This window comes from Ictalurus furcatus, chromosome 9, assembly GCF_023375685.1.
Source record: "Ictalurus furcatus strain D&B chromosome 9, Billie_1.0, whole genome shotgun sequence".
NCBI lineage: Eukaryota > Metazoa > Chordata > Actinopteri > Siluriformes > Ictaluridae > Ictalurus > Ictalurus furcatus.
Window position 1 is genome coordinate 21,078,280 of NC_071263.1, and position 16,016 is coordinate 21,094,295.

The 16,016-nt window shown below is 39.4% G+C and overlaps 1 protein-coding gene across 5 annotated transcripts in view; it reads left to right on the top strand.

Annotated features, from left to right (window-relative positions):
• Positions 1 to 413: 413 nt before the first annotated feature.
• Positions 414 to 16,016, top strand: part of LOC128612453 (G patch domain-containing protein 2-like) — a 32,704-nt gene continuing 17,101 nt past the window's right edge. For 4 of the 5 annotated variants that reach the window (XR_008386750.1, XR_008386751.1, XM_053632659.1 and 1 more), the window contains exons 1-8: positions 1,312 to 2,757; positions 3,645 to 4,394; positions 10,667 to 10,728; positions 12,434 to 12,610; positions 13,973 to 14,052; positions 14,212 to 14,276; positions 14,359 to 14,398; positions 14,514 to 14,596. Coding sequence is in view for 3 of the 5 variants with exons in the window: in XM_053632659.1 (XP_053488634.1) it covers positions 2,705 to 2,757; positions 3,645 to 4,394; positions 10,667 to 10,728; positions 12,434 to 12,610; positions 13,973 to 14,052; positions 14,212 to 14,276; positions 14,359 to 14,398; positions 14,514 to 14,596 (1,310 nt within the window). In the remaining 2 variants the exon portion in view is untranslated. Of the gene's footprint in view, positions 463 to 1,311; positions 2,758 to 3,644; positions 4,395 to 10,666; positions 10,729 to 12,433; positions 12,611 to 13,972; positions 14,053 to 14,211; positions 14,277 to 14,358; positions 14,399 to 14,513; positions 14,597 to 16,016 lie in introns of those variants that run through there. The other variant, XM_053632660.1, reaches the window with a different exon arrangement.

Below are 16,016 nucleotides of genomic sequence, written 5' to 3' on the forward strand. Positions count from 1 at the left end.
AAAGAGTAACGACACTATCCAGTGTCACCCGAGGATGGGTTCCATTTTAATTCCTCTCAAAGATTCTTCCTCATGTCATCTCAGGGAGTTCTTCCTTGACATTGTTGCCTCTGGTTTGCTCATTAAGGATCTAAATGTGCATGCAGATTTCTGTAAAGCTGCTTTTTGACAATGTCAACTGTTAAAAGCTCTACATAAATGAAACTAAACTGAATTGAAAAGAGAAAACTTAGAGGCATTAAAATGCATGTTCTTGACGTCTTTAAAAAAAATAATTATTTATCATTTGAGGCAATACCGTAATCTAAAGAGGTTTAAGTTTTCCTAAATACATTTTCATTATAAACATAGTACTCGATGGAGCTCTTTTGAAATGGAATGAGGCGGAAGTGACATCATCCGCGGGGCGGAAGCGCTTTCCGTGCTCTCAGCTGTCAAAACAAAAAAGCAGGAACTGCGACGGTGAGTGATAAATAACGCAGTGCTTTACCTTTTGAAAATCTCTAAAGGATAGTTTTATAATTATTTTTTAATAGTATAGTAGCGTATTAGTATAATAACGTTAGTGGTTGACTGTTGACAGCTGATGAATTTGTTTCAACTCGGTGTTTGTAACCTTTTTAGTGTTGGACAGTGGTATTTATAAAAGATAACGTTTTGTTGTTGTTGTTGTTATTATTATTATTATTACTACTGACGCAGCTTCTGATGGTGTAAACTAAAACACTGTCCTGCAGCATCGAGCATTTTTTTGTCTGATTCTGATGAAAAGAAAGAGGGTAGAAATGCAAGCAAATGAGCCGCTCACGTTTCTTCCATTTTGTTGTTCCTGCGGATCTAAAGCGAGATAAATTACTTTGCGGTCTGTCGTAAACACGGAAGCTAATACAGTATGCAGTTGTCATATATTTTTGGCGTTTTTTAAGCGATCCGCGCTGAAGGGCATCGGTGTTATGTAATCTATATGCGGCGTGCTTTTGTTTTGCTCGTTCGCTGAGGACGCATGACGTCATAGCCAACGTCACTGATGCATGGTGCAGCGCAGAGCTCCGCATGCAGCATCTCTGTCTGTGTAGAAACAGTTTATGGGATACAGCAATGAGACTGAAGTGCAAACGTGTCTAAAAACTGTCCCAAACCTTCCTCTATATTCTTATGGCATTGGTGTGCAAAAATAAGGTTATATAATCATCCATTCGTCATATCATTTGTGCCAGACTTTATTTATTTATTTGTGCCTTTTAGTATGAATATGTTCGCCTTAAGGTTATCTGTAAGCTATTATTCTCCAAAACAATGACAAAATTTGCTTTTAGAAGATATATGCATTAAAAATTTACAGTCTCACTATACCACCAATACGGATCAACTACTCTGATGACATCATTCTGCACTTCAGCTTCTCATCAGATTTTCTGTCCAATCAAATGCTCTCTTGAATCTAAAGTGTCCCGCCCCCAACAGTTGTAGGTTTCCTGGCTTTGAGGTAAGCTAAACGCTACTGGCTATTTAAAAAGGGGGAGAGGCCACGTGATATGTCTGTCCCCGACTTACTGTTTCAGTGTAAATTACGTTAACACATTGAATAACGCTACGTGTTTCAAGCCACTTAATGGCGACTTTAGATGACACCTATCTTAAATAAAATTTCACTTGAATGCAGTCAATTTTCATATTATATTGAGAATGTGATCAACAAACAGCTATGAGATAATTTTTTTTGTCTACTTCATGTGACATTTTAGCAAACTTGCATGAATGAAAGTAACTGATTGCCAGAAATCCCTACACACACTATGTGGCCAGAAGTATGTGGACACTTGACCATCACACCCATTTGTAGGCCTTCCCAAAACTGTTGCCACAAAGCTGGAAGCACACAATTATACATAATGTCTTTGTATGCTGTAGCATTACAATTATTGGAATACTGGCTGCGCACCAGGCCTTCTCACCTGACATCAGTGCCCAACCTCACTTATGCTCTTCTGGATTATTGGGTACAAATCCACACAGCCATGCGCCAAGACCTACTGAAAAGACTCCCCAGAAGAGTGGAGGTTATTATAACATAAATGGAGGACCAACTCCATGTCAATGCTCATGGTTTTGGAATGGGCACATATGTTTAAGATGGTCAGGTGTCCATATACTTCTTGTTATATAGTGTAAGAGAAAAGAGCTAAGAGCTCTTAGTGTGAAATCGCAGCAGATCAAACCACTGTACAAAATTAGGTAAATATTAAAGCGCCTTTATTATGCTTTTTCAGATATTACCATTCATGTAGTGTGTTATACGGCTGTTTGTGAATGTAAAACATCTGCAAAGTTTCAAAAATCAAAGAGCACGACAAACAGAGTTATTGACTCCCAAAAGAAAGAACCGATTCTGAACAGCTGAATCGAGTCGTCAGTAATTCCAGACTTACTTCCTGTACTAACCTACGTAGGTTTGTAACAAAAAACCTCGCCTCTGGTCTTCATTGGCTGCTCCCGAACAGAAGACATTGTAAAAGCAAAACCACTTTGCATGGACTCTCAAAGGTTGAGGATGTAAAGCGTCAGTAGTTAGAATTAATTTTTAAAATGATACCACAGCAGTTCAATTCTGACCTTCGTTTGTGTTCCCGTCGTTTCACTGACGACTGCTTCTCAAATCTAGCTGAAGTCAACGCGGGATTTACGAAACGATTATTCGTTAAAGATGGGGCCGTACCCACTTTATTTGTACTATCTTGTGCCTCTGGATCACAACCTGTAAGTATGATTAATTATTTATGTATATATTTTCTACAGAGTGTTCCAAATACATGGATTTGTTGTATACGTATACAGCCAGTGCACAGCTGTTAGCCTGTTAGCTTGTTAGCTGTTAGCCTCTGCTAATTACCCGTTCAGATGTGGTAATGGGCGTTTCCTTTCCAACACGTGCTGTAAGTAGTAGACCAATCACAACAGACCGGGACATCTGACTAATCAGAGTAGAGTAGGCTTTCTGAAAGGAGGAGATTAGAGTGAACGGATCCTTGAGGGAGTCGTTTGTGACACGGAGAAAAAGAGTTGATGCTGCTATGTAAATTATGAGAAAATTGAAGTGTTTTTTTCCACCTTGGATGCATGTTAAACTATTGTATGAGGCTACTAAAATAAAATTAGGTACTTTTATATAGCATAATAAGGGCTCTTTAACTTATCTTATGATGCATAGCCCACCCATGAAAGTGAGGCTGAGTGTGGCAACTCAGACACTGCAAACAAGACAAAAGAAAAACATTATGTGGATCACCAACAACCAAGCAAGTCGGATGACTCAGACTCTGCTTCATTCGTGTGTTTGGGGGTGTGACTTTGCAGGGAACATTGAAGAGAGCGGCTGTTTGGTCACTATTTGACCAGAACATCTGTGAAGCTAACTACACTTATTCAACTGTAAAAACAGTGTTTTAGTAGTGTTCCACTAGTGTTCTAGTGTTTCAGGCAGAAGGCTAGGGCATAATTCAGACAACCCTTGCCATGCTTCAATGTGTGGAGAATAATGCTTTGTTAAATATACTGTGCTTCTTAGCAATAATTCCAGGTGTAAAAACATCTCATTGAGGGATGTGTAAACTGAGTATAGCAGTAACACTGATTTGTTTTCCCAGTATCGTTACAGATATGGAGGAGCTGGTGCAGGATCTGGTGTCTGCATTGGAGCAGACCTCGGAGCAGGTTGAGCTGGATGATCTGTGGCAGGAGATGGTGCTCAGGCCACTGCAGCACCGGCGCCAGGTTCGCAGGCGGAGGGGCCGCAAACGACGCTGTGATTTTGAGCACAGCCTCTGCCTCAGTGAAGCCTCTGAGTCCAGCCTGGATGAAGCCTTTGTGAGAGAACAGAGACACGGGGCTGCAGGAGCTGTGGCCATAGCAGCAGGTCCTGTGCTGGCTGCTAACCACAGTGATTCCGATGACACGCTGATTGTCAAGCGCTGGACTCCATCATCACTGTCCTTCCGTACCAGACAGCATTCCTGGCCAGAGTCGGACTCATTCACAGAGAACACACCAGGAAGACCTCTGCGCAGACGCCGCAAAGTCAAACGCATGCCACCAAACGTGAATGTAAACGTGCAGCAGAGATTTAGAGTGTGTGGATTGGAGAGAGGTGAACAAACCCATCGTCATTGTCACCACCACCATTATCATCATCATCATCATCATCATCATCATCATCAGAGGTCCTATAAGAAGCAGAGACTGAGCCGGCTAAAAAAGCGCTCTGGGGGCTGGTCTAAGCAGGACAACGGCTCTGTGGGGGCTGGAGTGGGAGGCTTGTCTCAGGAATGCTGGAAGGACAAGATCCTGCGCCAGGCCAAGGAGAAGAAAGAGGCGTCTGATGAGAACATGTCAGAATGGTATTTTGAAAATCTTCCAAAATTCAAATTAGATTGCTAGAAAACAAGAATAACCGTGAATACACTGAAGCAAAGAGTGTAAACAAAAATAGTAGCATCATCTGCAGTGCTGTGACCCTGACCAGGATGAAGCAGTTACTGCAGATGAATAAAAGAATGAATAAATATTGATGGAAAAATCAAAAATGTACTATTAAGTGCAGTAAACAGTTAAAAAAAAAAAAAAAAACCCTAATTAGCAGCTATAAAAGGAAATCGACTGGTAGGCTGTTCAAACATGGAGATTTGAGCTGTCTCACCTTTTTAACATTTTCAATCTGAAAATTGGTCTATTACTTAATATGTTACATTTTTTAACAACATGCAACAATTCTTACAATGGCTTTTTTTTTTTTCCGGAAAATATAAGCTTGGAAATCTACACTGGTCACTGTAATGCAAAATACATGAAAGAAACACGTCAACATTTTATATAAAACCTTGTAGTGACTTTTGCACAGTACTATATATATATATGTATGTGTATATATATATATATATATATATATATATATATATATATATATATATATATATATATTGAGACTTGGTACCATTTTACACAGCAGAACTGTGTCCCCCCCCCCCCCCATTCATTTTAGTAATTAAGCTTGATAACAACTCTGGCAGTGATCATAAAAGTGAAGACATTCAAAACAATCTAGAAGCTCCCCTAAATCTCAATGTCAATAGTCAGTGTGGCCTCATTGCACCATCATTCATACAGGCATCAATTCATCAACTGGATAGGTATTAAAAATGAAGGCCATAAGGCATGTAGTCCTCTGTTGCTGTGGTGATCAGTCGAGGGAATTTGCTGTTGCTTGTTGCCTCTTAGCTACAATTAGCTTAGGATGCCTCCTTTCTAAAAAAAAAAAATACAAATAATATGTTTGGTATTGTATTGATCAGTGAGAAATGAAGTTTTAATAGAATCCTAGTTAATTAAATTTGAGGTGAAGTGGATAGCTCTCCCACCTCCCACCTGCACTGGATCCTCTCCAGTGTATCACACAAATGTCTGACGATTGACTTTGACTCAGTGAATTACTTCGGTGTCAATGGAGACCCTCAATTTACTTAACTCATTCTGTTAGAAACGTCAGAGGTGAATGAAGCGCAATCTCTTACTCGTTTGTCTTGGAAACCTATTGAGTAATAAGTATAACAGAATCTAAGCACTATTGTATGTTTTAGTTTTTTTTTAATGTATTTTTAAAAAACTTATTATTACTTTTTTATGTTTTTTGCTGCTTGTTCCATAAGCATGCAACATTAGACCATATATCTCACTACTTCTTCTTCCTTCTATCCCACACTCAGACCCCTGCTCCATCCGTAGCCCTTCCTCAGATCCATGATGATGTAATTATCTGTGGGTTGGTTTAAAGGAGAGAGTGAGGCGTCAGCAGCAGCCAATAATAGGCCAACAGCCGGCTTTACATCTTCTAGTTTAATTTGGGCTGACCCCGCATGGCCTCTCGATGGTGCTTGTTTTCTTATTTTATGGAAAAATCAATACGCCTCATGACAGAAAACAGCTCCGGAGAAGAAATAAATGGGAACACTATGTTGCCCTGTCAATCATTTCTCACTTACACTTGTGCCCCTCGTGCCTGATGGCCGTGCGCTTGGATTGGATGGGAGCGTTGCAAAGAAGTGCTTGGGTGACGTTGGAATTTAAAGCTAAGCTCGTCCAAATCACAATCAGAACTGGACATGGATGGATGTTTTGAAAGTCACAGGGCTGAAGTTGAGCAGGATAGCCAATGCATTTTAAAATGCAAATATCTCACTACCTTTAGGGTCATCACACACACACACACACACACACACACACACACACACACTGCGAGGCCAGATGTTAGTTTTAAGCATGTGGTGTATGTGAGTTACAGCTCATCTTCCCTCTTGGCCCTAGCGCACAGACATTGTCCAGACTTTCCTTAAACCAATCCAAGTGTGCGTGAAGCAGCTGTTGGCAGCTCCAGCTGGGCTGAACATCCTTGATTAGACCGGCTTTGGGCTCAGTGCATGGTGCACCACCTGGTGTTCATTCTGACCGGCCGGAAGGCCTCACCTTTGGGTACGCACACCCTCACCGGCACTGCAACTCTGGCTCAGAGTGACCCCACCTTAATTTAGGAGAACCAGACAACTATGAATCAGCATCCTTTTAGTTACAGCTAAATTTCAATATGAATTGTCATCATTAAGGTATGTGTTTGTATGTGAGGGACTGGTAGCGTGGATTGCTAGTGTTGCTAGGATAGGCTCTGTATCCACTGGGGCCCCTGACACAGGATAAAGTCGTTACTAAAGATTAATGAATGAATTCATTTATTTATTAAGCAAAATTTATCTAGGACAAAGATTGTAAATTTTTTCCCTTAATAAAATTGCACTAGTTACATAGTTTTGGTTTTCATCTGAAAATTGTGGTTTTGTTAATTTGATGATGATACTTTTTTAAAAAAAAATATTTTTCTGGAGTCTGCACCGTATATGGTGGCAGCCATGTGGTTATTAAAATGAGACACACTACTGCTTCAGATTTCCCAACCACTGAAAACTGATTCCGGTTTTCAGGTTGAGGTTGGATGGACCGGTCTAGGGTTATTTATTTATTTATTTATTTATTTACAGGTTTTATTTTTTTTATTGGTTGTTTTGCTTAGGTATATAAATGCTCAGCTTGTCCAATTAAAATTAAGCCTAAAAAAAGCAAGTATAACATATCCATTATTTATTTATTTATTCTTTCAATCATTTATTCAATCATTTATTCAGTCGTTCTTTTAGAGCCAAAGCTTCCAGATTCGTGAGTTAGACGTTAATATGTGTTGTGTTATTAACTTTATGTAGCTACTTACACTTGTCATTACTTTGGTAATTTTGATTTGGGAAAGTAGGCAAGGAGTTTGGGATTGTATTCCAACTTGCCCAAGTTCGTTTTCACAAATCCCTGAGACTAATCCAATTATCTATGCTGAAAGAGGCTGGAAGACCCTTTTTAATCAGACACTTTTAGAAGAGGGCATGGTGTCGGAATGGGTCTCTGTGTTATCAGCGAGACACCCCTCCTAGTTTTCCGTCTTTGTTCTGGAGTGCAGAATAAGCCAGTGCTCAGTGACTTGCCAATGCACAGTAATCTCACCCCAAACTGGCCTATTGGTCTCAAGAGGCTGGGATTATATCCTATTGATTACACCCTGTCTCGGAAGTGTGTTTTGGGCTCACCTCCCCTGGATATATGTAGACAATGAGACAAGAAGGGGAAGAGATTAGCTCATTTAAGGCAAGCTGCTGGTGAGACGTCTTCCTAGAGGTCCTGGGCTGTGTGGAGGAATTTTGATGATGAATCAAATGTCAGCATGAGCGTTGTTTGAGCATGTATCATTCATCTCTATATTTATTGATGCATAGTTCTACTTAACACAAGGCAAGACAGAGACAGATAAACTCGGTTGAAAAGTTCTCCTACTGAAGGTCATGTTAGAGGGGGAAGGGAGGCTCCTACACGCCGAAAGAAAAATGTTATTTTCAATAATGCATGGCATTAATTAGCTACTACTTAATGGAAACCGTTTCATATTGGCAGCGAGCCTCTCAAGGCAACATCACATTACACCTTTAATAATGTTTAATACTTAATGCGCGGTCCTAATTAATTGTTTATATTGCACCTATCATTCTTCTTCAAAACGAGCTCACTTCTTCCTCTTCTTTGACATCCAAGCACGTAAGCAGAGATTCAAGTTCACTTCGAATTTCTAAAGATACACTTGTCACTTAAATGTGCTTGTATCCAAAACAGTTTGATTTCTTCCACATATCTGCTGATAATCACTCGTGAACCTATATTAAAAACGAAACCATTAGTACTGTATAGTAGACAGTAGACAGAGAAGCTGGTTTACTTTACATTTTCAAACCCAAAGTCACCTGACTATTCGTTTCACCAAAAATGGAGCACTGTTATGAATTAATAAAACAGCCTCTGTAATGCTATACGTGTTTCTGGGTGTGACCAGACCAGCAGTTCGCCATGAGGAAAGCAGTTGTTCTCCATGCTGCTGTCTTCACAGGGCGATTAACTCTCATTATGAATCTCACAATGCCAGGATGAGCACTGGCTGTCTTCCTCTTGCTGTAAGCAAGATGTAAGCACTGCAATGCTGCTCAGCCTCACTTCCAGAGGCAAACAGTCAGCTGAGGATCGAGTGTGTGTGTGTGTGTGTGTGTGTGTGTGTTTGTGGCCATGCACATGTGTGTGCTTATCCAGGAGTGCTGGGCTAAGCCTGTGTTATTCCCTTAAGACCATGACCCCCCTCCCACATCTGCTTCTTGGGTGTGTGAGGGTGCAGCAGTGTGGAGGCCATCTGCTTCTAGTGATGCATGGTGTGCCGGTACGCTGGGCCGCCCGGCGCCCAATATGGTGAAGTCCTGCATCAGCAAGTGTGTGACCCACACCAACCTCTCTCCTCATGGTCAAGGTCAATTCTGATAAGCACGTGGCAAACTGCGGAGCAGATGCGTCTGTCAGCTCCACCCAAGACGTACGGCTCACCCGCTATGTCTTAGATGATACGGAGTGCGATGCATTAATTGACCAAAGTTCTTGTATATAAGTTTTGGGCTGTCAGAATTAATACTAATTTATCTTGATCTTATCATCTTTGATATAGACATAATTGACTGGTAAAAAAACAAACAACAAAAAAAACTACAGGTTAATCTTTCATTCTTTGAGATTTCTGGATAAATTGCATCAGTAATTGGTTTCAAACTATAGTACTAAAAATGTAATATACAACAGAAGTATATTTATTTCAGCATTTTATCACTCTAATTGCATTATTTAAAAACTAGCAACTTTGAACAATTTCCGCATTCATGTCATGTCATATATCCTTGAAAAACATATTTCCTGCTATATGTCACTTTTTTTTTTATTATGACAAATTTTTCCTTTTTAAACCTTTTAATCACACATTCATTTATTTTAGAACCAAAATAATAGTTTCTAGAATACTTACATTCATGGAATTTGCGTCTCTATTTACTCAAAACATTGATAATTATTGAATTTATATGAGATATTTGTACTACAAAATGATATCAAAAACATTTAATAACAGTGCATTGTATTTTCTTGATTAAACAATTTTTCAATCGAATCACAAGGTCGTTGGTCTTATAAAGTATGCAAATGTGTGGAGATTTAATTAGCATAAACAAATGTAATAATAATTGTAAGAATATCACTAACCACCTGTTAAAGATGTATTCTTATTTGTTGTAGTGATATCTATTTTATTTTTTATTTTTAAATAAGCCTATTCACCTATAATGTCTTTCCATAATTTCATATTGCAAGTGTGTAAAAAAGTTACATGAGCAAAATAGTATGAAAGATGAAAAAGTCCAACAACATTAGAAAGTATTTTGTGTTAGACTGGGACATTTTAACACACAAATCTCTCTGATAGCTCTGCATCCCATCCAAAGTGTTTAGTCCTAAATCTCTAGGCCATACTCCCAGTGTTCCCAGAATAGGCTCGCTGATCCACTGTGACCCTGACCAAAACAAAGCTTTGATATTGAATGAATGATTGAAGGAATTGTCTGATCAATGCATATGAACTGTCACTGCTTGGAACTGTTCAGTGTCAATAGTCTGAGTTTGGAGTGAATCTGTTTCGGATTTCTGCTGTGAGCTGTTGCTCCAGGCCTCAGTGTCGCTAAGAGCAGATGTTGTCCAGTTGTTGCATGAGTCAAAGTCCTAAGGCCTGAGGTCCATTCTGTGCATGAGCACTTCTCAGCAGACGGAGAAAGCAGGAGGGGGAAAAAAAAATCTGGTGCATTGCTGTCATCCTCAGAAAAGGCTGGGCAGATTAGATTGGAGTTGACAGGGAGGGATATTCAATTAGATTGGGCATGTCAGTCAAGAGCTTCGATCCGCATCTGTACCTGCCCCTCCCTGGCGTCTTTCTCCAAAGCAAGGACCTTGTCTGCTACATCTGATCTGATTCCACTTACATACAGTATTTATTATAGTAATTTTTTAAGACACTTTTAAACATATAAACTAATGTCAAATCCTGAAAGATGTTTTGTCACTGGATGTGTACAGTGTAATGGATCTGTTAATTAAAAGGGAGGAAAAAATGATAATACTGGGAGCTAAACTAAATTTTAGGTGATAAACCATGTTCTCTGTTTTCCTGTAGTGAGACGAGTAGCGTGTGCAGCAGTGATCCTGGTCTTTTCACCAATGATGAGGGAAGGCAAGGTAGGAATATTAGTTTTCGTATATCGTGGCATGAACATCAGCATTAATGAAACAGATAATTTATTATTATTATTATTTTTTTTTAGAATAATTAGATAAATTGTGCTGTTTTGAAAGCATGTAACACTGTTCCAGGAAACACATACGTAGATATACTCAAGGGTTAGAAAAGGGTACACTTCTTCTGTGTTTTGGTTTGTATTTATCTATTTTGTTTGCAATTGTAATCTGTAATTCTGTAGTTGTAATTGGCTGGGTTGCATTATTGATAAATGGGAATAACAATCATTGATTTGTGAAGCAAAAAACAACAAGAAACAAAACAAAAACACTATGGTGATAGTAACATGTCTGAATCTGTAGTGTTTTAAACCAGGAAATACCTCTACTTTAGCCAAACCAGCCATACACAAGGAACTGTATCAGTACCAAACCGATCATAGCAGAAAATGTTCTTTATTGTAACAAGGAAAAACAAATAGGATAATGTCGCTGTGTAGCCTGATTGCTGTGGGTGGCACTCACCGCGTGCCCATGCGGTTCTAATGAGAGGTTGTCATGTAGTGCTAATGAGCGCTGAAGGCTTTGCTAATCTCATTAGGTGTGGAGGTGCTAGGCATCCTCTGATTTAACAGTTGTCACTACACCTTGACTGTGAGAGGCATGGCCTTGCTGTGTAGCTGACTGACAGGTCCGTTGAGACCACTATGTCTGGAAATGTGTGTGTGTGTGTGTGAGGTGGCGTCCCCTTTGCAACTCAGTTATGAACAGGGTTTCAACTAAGCCCCTGGTTGACCCAGAAGCAGCACTGAGGTTGCACTTCACTTAACATCATTTGACACAGAGGGCACATGTAGCTATAATTGAAAATTTATGATTCTCCTGAAATTAGTATGTGCTGCGGAGAATCATTGAGTCACTTAATCTATATAATTGCAGGCAGGTGAGGAATCGAGAAACATCATGGTAAATTTATATTAAGATTGATGTTTATATGAAGTAAACATCACATTCTCTTCCTAGCAACCATGTTTAATGATATTTTTTTCTGATTCGTCAGAAGGTGTTGATTAATTATCTATAACGACAGCCCTTACAGTAATGGTTTTTATATAATGCTCCTGTTTTAATATGCTATAATGTCTATAGTAACAACTATAGAAGTCTACAAAGCTGTCTTATAATAAATGGCTTAAAAACATGCTGTTATTAAACAAAGAAACATGTATAATCATTGACATGGTTAAGGAGCGTTTATGGAAGGAGTCTCCATTGTCAGAGCTTTGTAACTGTCAGCTGTAAAGCTGTAAGGTTTCTACCACAGGAATGTCTAAGGATTTGACATTTTCTCTCTAGCAAGCTGTATTTTTTTTGTTTGTTTGTTATATTAACTATAAGAGAAAGGGGGTGACTGCTTATAGCTATGATAACATAAGTGATAACAGGAGGCAATTTGTTTTGTGGCTGTTCCACATTACGTATACTGTAACTATAATATAATATAAAAGTGTCATTCTTTAACAAACAAACAAACAAACAAACAAACAAATAAATAAATAAATAAAATCATGTTGTTGATTATTTTCCTATAACAGAACACCCTGTTATGTCTTATTCCTTATATACATTTCATGATATCGATCATTTAGGTATCACGACTTAAGAATTTCACTTGTTTGCTACAGTTGAATGTTTTCTTCTGCAGGTGATGATGAACAGAGCGACTGGTTCTTTGAAGGTGAATGTGCATCAGGCATTGGTGTTCAGGGCCTGATCTCCAGCAGGGAGTCAGAAACAGCCCCCAGAGCCGCTGCACTCGACGCTATGAGAGAGAACCATCGCTCGGCTACTTTCCTCCACCCGAGCCAACCCAGTCAGAGAGGTAGAGCCAGTGTCTGCTTACACTGTGCTGAAACGTTCCTAACAAAGTGACTCATTGACAGTCCTAGTTTGTAAACATCATTAGGAGTAGTTCAGATAATGTGACAAATAACCATATTTGCTTTGCCATATAGTCAGCAGATTACATCAGCGACATACATAATCTGAAATTACAATACATGTAATAGCTAAGAGCTCTTTCTAGCTTTAAGATGTATAATAGCTTGCTCAAGGCCCCCAAACCACCAGGGGGTTGTAAGAATGCAAGATAATAATGATGTAACAGTAGTTTTCATCTAAATGAATCATTTTTGGCGATAAGGGACAGTGATACCGTGGTTATTACCATGATTCAGGCTTTTGCATGGAGCCCCCTTGTGGTCTGCAGTTTGAGAGGTATGACCAGGGTGAGGAGGTCAGGGAATGGAGTAGGATGTCCCCTAACGTTTCCAAAGGTTAAGAAACAGCTAGCAAAAGAGCAATGTAATACAGAAGAAGATTTTGTGCGTGCGTTCATGTGCTGTTGGAAATAATGTAAGTGAAATAATGAGTGCTCCTACTGCATAAAAGTATTCTAGTACATTGCATAAGTATGGGGTAAAATATGAGGGGGAGATGCTGTTATAGGAAAATAATCACATGAATTACTGTTCCAACCCCAAAGTTGATTATTTTCCTATAACAGCAAGCCCTGTTGCATTTTATTCTTCTACCCCCACAACTTGCCAATATGAACATTTTTTTTAACTTCTATTAGAGTGACACATTGTGCTTCTTCCCCCATGAATGTCACTTCAGATCAAATTACAAGTGGGAGCTTGAGAAACAATTTACATTTATGGCATTTGGCAGATGCCCTTATTTAGAGCGACTTACATTTATCTCATTTATACAACTGAGCAGTTGAGGGTTAAGGGCCTTGCTCGATGGCCCAGTAGTGGCAGTTTGGTTGTGCTGAGATTTGAACTCACGACCTTCCGATCAATAGTCCAAAATCTTAACCGCTGAGCTACCACTGCCCATATAGATATCTCCATTGGAGATGCTGGGGTTTGAACCCAGGACCTCATACAGGCAAAGCATGCACTTGACCACTGAAATACATCCCCTGCTACTTGATACTCAAGTTTCCGAATGGCAGTTTCAGCTGGTAATTCCCTTTTTTCCTCCAAACATCTTATTTTTATTCATCACCAATTACGCTGTAGACAATGCCATCTCTTATTGCTAGATATATTTTACAATAGGGATCAGTTTTAAGAAGGCAGCATAGCTATCTACAGTATTACTCTCTCTCTCTCTCTGTTTCTGCTCTCCCATGCCCCCCTTCTATCTGAGCATCATAACTGTGTGTGTGTTGCAGGTTGTCATGCTCGTATAAACCGTTTGCCAGGTGTGACTGCGTGCTGCATTAGAAAAGGCAGAAGGAGATTGCCTGCCAAGGTGAACTGGCATATTATAAACATTATACAAGACCTGCAGAACACATTACTTTTACAGCATGTTAATAAATCCTGACAGCGTCCTGCGGGTCTGAGGTATTGCCATGTTACAATCCTTTTTCGCTCAATACATTGAGCTTGTCTTGTGGATGTGTTGCAGGATAATAATATTGCTGCTTGTGTGGACAAGCTGAGGAACTACTCACATGATTCCTATCAGAGGGAGTAAGATTTTACTGTAACATTTGTTTGTGTTAATTATTTAATGAATCACTTTATGGCTTTTGAAAATAATGAATATTTTCAGGTTTTGGCTGCCCCCCTATGGGAAGCGAGATAGAAGACAGGTACAACTGAATCTCATTCGTTTCTTCTGTGGTTTGTTTTTGAGTTTGTTGTCCATTTACTGTAATCTCATTTATTTATTTATTTATTGTTATTTTTTTTCTTCTTTATTTTCAGCTGAAACCTTTGTGTTCATTGTCTATTGGCATGGGTCCAGACGCCTCCCATCCAAGATGCTCCATATCTGAATGTAAAAACAGGTGAGAGTTTGTCTGCTTTTCTACTCTTTATTTCCTACCAAAGTACATCTCAAAATAAAATAAATAAGATTTATCTAATAATTCTGTATTCAGATGTTTTTTTTTTGTTTTTTTTTGAAAGCCATGCTCTTCTCTAAGAATGATTTTTGTCATTACCAGAAAAACGTCAGGTTGACTTTTATTAGCACTTTTGTCCTGTCAGAGTAAAATAACTGCGCTTTGCTTTCTGTCATTCTGTTTATACGCACTAAACACTCTTCTAAATTATCATTGAGCCAAGTGACAAGGTGAAACGCTATTGTATTTATGCCACTCAGTTCAGCAAAACCTCCCCTCACTGTAGGCAGGATTGAGTTGCTTACAGAATGTGTAAAAAGATTTTTTTGTGTGTCTCCCGGGTGCGTGGAACTCAGCATTGAACAGATCTGCTGTCAAAGCTCAATATATTGATGGAGCATTTTTAGTTAACTTCTCCAAATGAACCGTGCATAGAGCGAAGCGGTACAAGGGTTAACCGATTTGACCTGCATGAAAGTTTTGCAGCAGGGTCAGTGTGTTTTTGATGTGTATAAAATCACTACAGTGGACAAGTCCCTCAGGACTGCAGCTCAAACCATGACCTTTGTGATCTACAGGCTTGATGTACATGATGCGTGTCTGATTTGACAATGTTTTGTGCATTTACATGAATATAAAGTGCGAACTGGGCGAAATATTTTATGAAGTAGTAAAAATCAGTTCAGTTGTGCAGTTCAGGCACAGTTAAAAATATGAAGAATATGGAACTAGTCAGTAAACTTAAATATAAACAAGAATCCAATATATTTATTTATTTTTGCTCTTATGGTATGTCAAAGGGGAGTCATGCTTAGAGGTAAATACGGGCTCTGAGGGATCTGCGTATTTATTTAGAGTTTAATTGCCTGAAGACCGTTCGACTTCACTGCATTATGCCTTTGGTGCCTATTTACGGTGCATTCTTAATTCTCTCCCTCGCGCTCTCTCTCTTCCTCTGTCCCTCTCTCTCTCTTGGGCCACTCTAGAAAGCTCTCCTTCTATCCTTGATGAGGGGCAGAAACACAACGGCAATAAAGCAGCCACTCTTCTTAGCGCTGTCTTTCATACTCATCGCCTTTCTTCTCCACCTGAAAGGTTCCTTCAGATTGGAGTTTGAAGCATGTTGAATACTAATTTCTGTCTATTAAAAGCCCCTGGTATCTTTGCCATGCTCTCATTTGAATGCTGTACACATGGGACGCCTCTTAATTCCTTTATAGAAGAATTGCAGATCCCCTTTACTTCAAAAAGTATAAATCATACTCCCAAATGAATGAGGGAGAGAGGAGGTTGATGCTGGCTATGTCTGATGTGTCCCGCCCATTAGTAGCAGCCGCATTGAGCTCCCAAAGCTGCTGGGTTC